This window comes from Echeneis naucrates, chromosome 22 (assembly GCF_900963305.1).
Source record: "Echeneis naucrates chromosome 22, fEcheNa1.1, whole genome shotgun sequence".
In the NCBI taxonomy this organism is placed as follows: Eukaryota; Metazoa; Chordata; class Actinopteri; order Carangiformes; family Echeneidae; genus Echeneis; species Echeneis naucrates.
The window spans coordinates 12642692-12650905 of record NC_042532.1 but is presented as its reverse complement, the minus strand read 5'-3'; the positions used below and the strand labels follow the sequence as shown (position 1 = coordinate 12650905).

At 36.5% G+C, this 8214-nt stretch overlaps 1 protein-coding gene across 1 annotated transcript; it reads left to right on the top strand.

Annotated features, from left to right (window-relative positions):
- The first annotated feature begins 1080 nt into the window (after positions 1 to 1080).
- Positions 1081 to 2353, top strand: gnly (granulysin). The gene is made up of 5 exons (XM_029494155.1): positions 1081 to 1146; positions 1240 to 1325; positions 1763 to 1840; positions 1919 to 2073; positions 2269 to 2353. The coding sequence occupies exons 1-5, from the start codon at positions 1101 to 1103 to the stop codon at positions 2327 to 2329; spliced, it is 426 nt and encodes a 141-aa protein (XP_029350015.1). The 5' UTR covers positions 1081 to 1100; the 3' UTR covers positions 2330 to 2353.
- Positions 2354 to 8214: the final 5861 nt, after the last annotated feature.

Genomic DNA, 8214 nt, shown 5'->3' with positions numbered 1-8214 from the left:
ACCCAATTATTTTTTTAGAAATGAATAAGCTTTTAATGTAAACCTTAAATTTAGCCATGTCTTTTTAATGCATAAATATACTTTGGGTAGTCTGCTGGCTAATGATTGCAAATGGTTGCAGGCCGTGAAGCATGAAGACGATTTTCATTTGTGCTCAACATGTGACAAAAACCACAAAGAAGCTTGTGTCAGATCTCACACTGCGAAGACACAAACATGTTGCAGTGTTATTAAACTTTGTTAGTCAGTGAATGTTAAAGTAAACTGGACTAATTCTGGATCTTGAGTTTGGTCAAAAGAAAGTCAAATAAGATTGAAATATAAAAAAAAAAAATCTTTATTTTACTTTTGCATGCAAAATTCTTGTGGCAAATTAACAGCTAATGGACAATACTGAGATCCAAGCTGCAGAAGCTGCACTGTTTAAAAAGCTGTAGAACAAACAACTCAAGACCGGTGACGACTGATGAATGTGCAACAATGAATCTTGCCATTTATATCGCTCTGTTCCTGTTCTCTGCTGGTCATCTAAGTATTTAAGTAAAACTTGTGTGGTTCCACAGAAATTAAATATCTGGAGTGAACTGCTCCTCCAGAACTCAGGTTCCCAAACTGAGTATTTTAATTCTATGTATGAAGAACTCAATCCTTTTAATTCAGTTATCAGGAGGCTGTAACATTAATGATCAGAATTCCCACTAGATTGTGTTTATGAAAAATATATTAGTAGTGGGTAACATATAAATAAATATTGTAATCTGTGCACAAACTTATCTATTTATTTCTCTTTCTTTATTTTTTTTCACAAAGCTGTGACTCATATTGAAACAAACCACATGCTAAACAAACAAAACCCACACCACTATATGCACCACAAAAAATTTAAATACATGACTGGAAAATATTATCGTCCAAAGAAAGTGGGTGTAAATGTAAGTTGTGTGAATTCCACAAAACCACTTGAGTAGTTTGACGCTGTGCAGAAAATTTGTGGGTTACATTTCTGCTGCCGTGTAACGTCTCATTTCTGCCGTGTATAAAAAGACGGGTCACAGGCAGAAAGAGTCAGACAGACGAGAGGTCACTGCTCCCTGTTAGCAATGGAGATGCGTCTGGTTCTCTTTGCCTTCCTGGTGACATGTTCAGGTGTCTATCAGTGGTTTGCTTTTCTTTCACCATGTTTTCTCTGTCCTTTGTCTTTGTCATAAGTGCACTTAACTGTTTTTTGTGCATTCACAGTCTGGGCAGTCTATGGCAGGAGCCTTGAGATTAAAATTGATGATCAGGAGGAAGTGGAAATGGAAATTTCCAAGGAAGCCCGCAAGGTAATATGCTTTATTTGAAATTCCAATTTTATGGAACTGTTAAATCATATATATATACACAAAATGTGACAAAAGTATGGGGCAGGAGTCCCAACTACATAAGTTAGTTAGTTAGTAATAACGAGGACTGATCAATTAATTGAAATATGTTCAAAACCCCAACATGGCAAAAAATCTAAATGGCAGAATCTTGCTCAAAGTGTGAAATGTGTTGCAATATTGTTATTTGTGCAGTGTTTTGTTGCACCATAAGTGTTCTGGCGCTACAAATGCAAAGGAAAGTATTTGTTCTATACAAGGCCAAACAAACAAACAAACAAAACAAAAAAAATGTTTTTGTCAATGAAAATAAAATGCAAAACAATCACTAATACAGTCATTTGAAATATATTTTCCACATACAAAGTATTAAAATCAAGACTCACCTTCACTTGCAGCTTCCAGGCTTGTGCTGGGCATGCCAGTGGGCTTTAAACAAGGTGAAAAAAACTCTTAAACGAAACAACACAGAAGACGTAAGTATCAAGGACACTGACAGGGTGATATAGAACATCTTGGAAGAGGGAATAGTCCATTTCTTATCCCTCTTTCAGTACGTGAAGAAGAAGTTGACAGCAGTCTGCAGTCAAATGGGCCTCTTAAAAAGTCTATGTGAAAGATTTGTGAGAAAAAACCTGGAGGTGCTGATTGAAGAGCTCACAACCACTGATGATGTGAAGACTATCTGTGTGAACGCCAAAGCCTGCAGGTAAGTTGTTCTGGATCAAGCCCCCCAATAATCTAAACAAATTCATCCCTGACATTAAACTTCACTTTAATATTACTACATCAATAATAATGTTGTACTAAATGTTTTTAGTGTTGATTAACTTTGAATGAGTTGACTTTCCATACACCACAAATAATTAAGCAATTTTTCTTTGTGTTTCTCATCTCTCTTCAGGAAAATGAATCTGCAACAAATCATCTTTTACAATAGCAATGAAATGTATGATTTTCCCTGATGTTGTATGCATGAGTAAAAAAAAGTAAAAAAAAGATTAATCAGGTCTTCTCTCTGGTAGTGAGTGAACGGCCACACATTTCAAAATTGCAAGTACTTTCTATGATCTTTTCCAGCTTTATTTTAATGGTAACGTTTGCTTTGTGTTGAGCGAGCTTTTATGTCCTTTTTTACTGCCCATTGAAGATTTCAATGAATGCTTGAATTTGAAAATTTTGCCAGATAAAAGATTCAATAAATTCAAACTATTGCACTTCACTAGGTGTCATCCTTTCGACCATATTATTTCTCACTTTTAGGATGTCGAAAATGGATTTGCTGGGCTCTACTATTGCAGATTAAATATTTCAATATTTTTATTCAGTTGTAATGAAATGGAAACAAAGTTCACATTTTTGTGATTTTTTGGGGTAAAAAAAAAGCAGTTAGTGTAGATTTTCTACTTTTCTTTTTTTTTTTTTTTTTTTACATATACTGTAAATAAAACACTTATAAAAGATTTCCAGACTTTCTGCAGCCTATATCCAAATGCTTATAGTACAGTGAGATCAGTCAGGACATGAACACTTTTCAGGTATGTCTAATGCTTAATTTACAAATTTTTCTAACAGTAAATGTTTCAGTGCAGAGTAACTGACAGGTGTCTTAATATCCAGAGTCTCTGTGTTATAGACTATTCAATCTGATCTGAAGTCTTCATTTTTAATATCTGAGTGTTAGATCTGCCTGACTGAGGTAAGCACACCACATTTTGGTTTCAGCACATGAAGGAAGGCTGCTTTGCACATCTGTGAAGGACATGGTATTTGTAGTCGGTCCAATATGGGTCATGGTTTTTGGTTTAGTCATAATTTTCACACAGCAAATGGCCAAATAAAAACCACAAAAATGATTGTAACCAAAAAGTTTGTATTTTACATAAGACATGGTTAAACGTGGCTCGTCGTTATAAAGTTAACATATTTGGGCTTCCATATTGTCTCAGGACAAACTTAATAGATTTGTAGGCATTTGTGAAAATCCTGCAACCCTGAATGACAACAGAGAAAGATGTGGGAAAATAACACTGATCAACTCAGAGAAATTTGACCACAGCCACCAATGGTTGACACTTAACACTTAAAGGTGTCGATATTGGAAACTGACGTGCAAGTGAGACACCAAAGTCAATGTAACAACCCGCCAACCAAAATGGCTCCTCAAACACAAAAGCATAATGAGTCGCTCAATTTTTTTAAAGAAATCGTACAATAGTACATTGAGGTTGAAATACAAAATATGAGCTATTCACAGTGTCAATGTGTGTAACTGGTTATTTTCTTAGCACAGTCTTTTTGAATATATGTGTGGAAGTAAGAGTAAGTGTGCTGCATTGAGCTTTCACTGATAACTGAACAAAATTGGAATAAGTAAAACAAAAATAAGTTAACTACCAATTTTATATGGTATAAAATTCTGTATGTGAAGCAGAGATCTGCTACATGCACATTTGTGCATTTGTGCATGTAGCACATTCCTTGTGAGGAAGCTGCAGCTGAGAGGTGTTCTGATCAATGAAGCGTCTACATGAACGACTTTAAAGCCTCCCTGTCCAGCTTGTTGAGACCCTGAGAACTAAGATGGAGATCAAACTGTACTTCAGAGACATTTCAAATGTTCTTTCTGTCATTAAAATGTCAGTTTCCAGATCTGGCCACAGCATTTCTGCCCATCGTTCAATTAAATATTCTCATACAAGCGCCTGCCACAGGCACCCCGTGGAGGTTTTAACCACTGGAAGAAGAAAGCAGTGGTGTGGCCACGGGTCTGCAAAAACATCTTGGCTAACAGAGGACAGCAGGACAGCAGACAGGACAGGAACAGTGGCCGTTCATACTGAGATTGAGCTCCTTCAGGCATTTCGAGAAGAATACAAACAAAATAGTTTTATGATATATGTGCATCAGCCCCAGACGTGGTGCTACAATGCTTTTGAGCCTGTTTTCACTGTGGTTTCTGACACCCCTAACCCCTTCCCCTCCTGCATGCTTGCGTGCAATTTCAGTAGATCACATTAGCTGTGGGAAAGGTTTAAATTAGAACTTTAAGTAAGAATAAAAAAAGCTTAAAATAATTTTGAATGTATCACCACAGCCTGACAATTTTAACACCTCAATTCCTCCAAATAGCTGCAAAATGAATATGTTGTAGTCCACTTTTCCCCAATTGTATTTTGAATGGTTTTAGCTTATCTCTATTTCTATTGTTAGTTTTGTTATTGGATAACCATTTCCTATCACCAGCAAATCTCAACAGCAGCATGCATGCTTTATTTAACCTTTGTAGACACTCTAATATATAAAAGAGTATATCAAGTGGAAGCTTCTTATAGTGATCAGTTACAGTGATAAATAGCTATACAAGGTTCAAAAAGCTAGTCTTAATACATGACCATATATGGTCAAAAATTTAAATAAACTATTTATCCTAAGTGATTTTTACAAGATCTGTACATGCCACACGTTTTTGTTTTTTTTTTTTGGGCCTCACATTCCTGCTCTGTTTGTATTTTGGGACTTTTGATGTACATAAAATATCGACCTAGTTCTCTCATAACAGCAGGTATGCTACATGAAAACAGTGTGCTGCGTTGATTTGGGTTGGCAAAGTTGAAGGCCATGCTTGTGTTATTTTATCCATCTACAACTGGTCAATCAGAAAATAGTGAAGGTGTCCCTTTAATCACTTGACATTCATGTCGTTGGTATGTCTTACTACCTTCTATGAATATGTGGTGGCATCTACCCTTTCCTATTGAATTGTCTGCTTGGGCAGCAGCATCTCAGTGTCAGACAGGAAGAGACTTGACAAATTGATTAAGAAGACAAGCTCTGTCCTGAGATGCCCTCCTCACTCACTGGAGGTGGTGGGTGAGAAGATGAGAGTGAAGCTCTCATTATTGTTGTTGAATGACTCTCACCCCCCTGCAAGACACTTTGACAGCACTGGGGAGCTGTTTCAGTGCATGAAGGAACACTACCGTAGCTTAAAGCTTATAACGTCATTTACCAACCAAAACAATGATACGTGAAATGATATACAATTAAAATGCTGATTTTTAGAGGGAAACTGGAAACACTCAAAGTCACTTTGGATCCCTGCTAAAACTGTGTTCAAGTGGCTTTCCATTTTCTCCGCTCACAGAAACATTCATAACTATCTAAAATTAATCCATAGTGAAGACTGATTACAGATAAATTATGTTCCATTTATGGCCCCTCATCATGGTGAAACATTAATAACAGTCTAACTGCAGTCAGTCCTGAATTAGTAATGTGAAATCTGCATTAGTGCCTAACTTGTTACATGGTGGAGGTGTCTCAGGTCTCCTGTCATTATCGACTGTCATGGCGGGGCTGTGTAATCTGTTCACATCTCCTCTGCCCAATCTCACCATTTACATTATGTTCCAAACAAAACATTAGCTTTCCATACAGAGCAGTCAACACAAGGTTCTGATAATTATGGCAAAATAATTAATAATACTTGATGGAAAATGTAAAAAAAAAAAAAAAAAAAAAGAAAGAAAAATTTCTCTCTCTTCTTCCTTGTAACCTTAAATATCCTCAAAGTCTGTGAAAGGACCTTCTTGTAAATTTTCTAGATTTATTAATTCGGCTAATCATAAAAAGTTATTTTCAACTGAATTACTAACTATAGAAACAGAAGAGAAAGTATCCTTGTTATGATTTGAAAGCTTGAGATCTGGTAACAATGACAAAGCACAATGGCGACTCCAAGATGTTGGAACATTAAAGTCAAGTCAGCATGTTAACTTTGACTGTGATGACTATCTTGTGGTTTTCTTCTTTCTCAGTTCGGACTTTTCTCAGCAGGCTTTCAGATTCTAATGAAGTGCATTTGTAGTAAGACATCATCATTATTCTCATATTCTTGCTCAGCAATTGGCAATCGGTAAGAAGATTATTATTTGGTGAAGTGGGCAAACAAAAATATTACATTATCCAATTACGTATTTTGTAATATGAATTAGTTGGAAGGCAACTAGGGTGTGACTCAGTTACTCAGTGTGTAAAGAACTAAAACCAACTGCAAAGTATAAAGTTGCTGAAGACAGTTGGATAAAATAATAAAATCTTCTAACATGCAGCTTCTAACATAATTGATTGATTGATACCAATATTTCAATCATATAAACAACAACAACAATAACAACAAAACAAACAAAAAACATATAATAATAATAGAAAAGTGAACAGCAAGAATTAAAAACCAACACAAAACAGTAACCTGCATCACATACAAACTGTTTACATGAGCAAAAAGGAGTAGGAAGAAGTATAACTTATATAATCCTACCCGTTTAAATAATTAAATGTTGGCGAAGCTAATCTACAACCAGACACTTCGCTATTTCCTGCTGTGTGTGTGCATGTAATGACTCAACAGCACATCAATAGAGGAGACCAGCAAATCTCCCAGGCCTGACTCAAACACCCCCCCCGATGGTTTGTTAGTGTAACAACAGTCCAGTGCAATAGCCCATGATAAGGAAGATTAAATAATGAAACACTGAAAAAGTAACCTTTGAAACACGACTGAAAACCTCTGCAGCTCACTGTACATGTGATGAAGATGAAATATCTGATGTTCCTTCTGTATGTCATATAAACAATAGTTGAAATGACTGTTGGATGTCAATGGTCACCTCCCCCTGAGCCTTCACCCACCTTTGTGGAACTTTTTCGTGCACATAAGAACATTATTCATCCCACAACTGACTGTTCGTTGTCACTTTTACAAGTCTCATGATATTTCTAGTCACAGGATGTGAGGTTTTGCAGGTGCTACAGAGATGAGCAATTCTTCTGGCATACATTAAAATTTAAATAAATAATACATTTCAATTCAACAGAAAACCAGAAACACATGATGATCCCATCAATGTTGGTCCAATATCTTTGCTTGAGCTTACATTACACAGTCCCACACATCTGTTTTATCATTTTATTGTAATGCATGCTGACTGACCAAAAAAAAAAAAAAAAAAAAAAAAAACACTGCTCGACTTGGACACACTGGCAATGACCCATTTTTTAATAAATAAGCTTTAAATGTAAATTTAGCCATGTCTGTTTAATGCATAAATATACTTTGGGCAGTCTGCTGGCTAATGATTGCAGGCCATGAAGCATGAAGACGATTTTCATTTGTGCTAAACATGTGACAAAAACCACAAAGAAGCTTGTGTCAGATCTCACACTGCGAAGACACAAACATGTTGCAGTGTTATTAAACTTTGTTAGTCAGTGAGTATTAATGTAAACTGGACTTTCTGAATCTTGAGTTTGGACATTTGTATTGTTTAAAAACCACATGCTAAATTATACCTATTTAACAGCTTTAATGCGCACAGTTCACTTAGTTTAATACACTCCACTGCCGAATATAGAAAAACGCATAAAGAGCGTAATGTCTCTGTATTTCGGGGCACACAGACACAGACCCCATACCTGGATCCACTTTTCCGATATCAAACCGTTCTCCTGGAGTCCTGTGTCGGACGGATGGAGACGCTGCAGGACCTGCACCATCTACGGATGATGCAGTCCTCTCTGCTTCTTGCTTTTTTTTCCCCTGATCGGGGTGGGTGTGTAGTTTTCAGGTGTTTGAACTGGTTATTTGTGTTGTTGCTTTGTTATACCTATTTCCCGTAAAAAGTACTTTCCATACCAAACTCCTTTCCCTCTTAGACACGTGCCGAGTTGTTGTTAACAGACTACTAATAGATAAAGCTAACTGAGTCGCCGCTCTTCTGGTCACGTGACACGGATGGACTAGTTCAATTTTATGCTGACAGGGGTGCTATTTCTGCACAAAACCAGG

Excerpts from the sequence above, each read along its gene's own strand:
- gnly (XM_029494155.1), top strand. The coding sequence starts at position 1,101 with ATGGAGATGCGTCTGGTTCTCTTTGCCTTCCTGGTGACATGTTCAG. Across the intron at positions 1,326-1,762 it reads TTTCCAAGGAAGCCCGCAAG|CTTCCAGGCTTGTGCTGGGC; the intron begins GTAATATGCTTT and ends CTTCACTTGCAG. Across the intron at positions 2,074-2,268 it reads GTGAACGCCAAAGCCTGCAG|GAAAATGAATCTGCAACAAA; the intron begins GTAAGTTGTTCT and ends ATCTCTCTTCAG.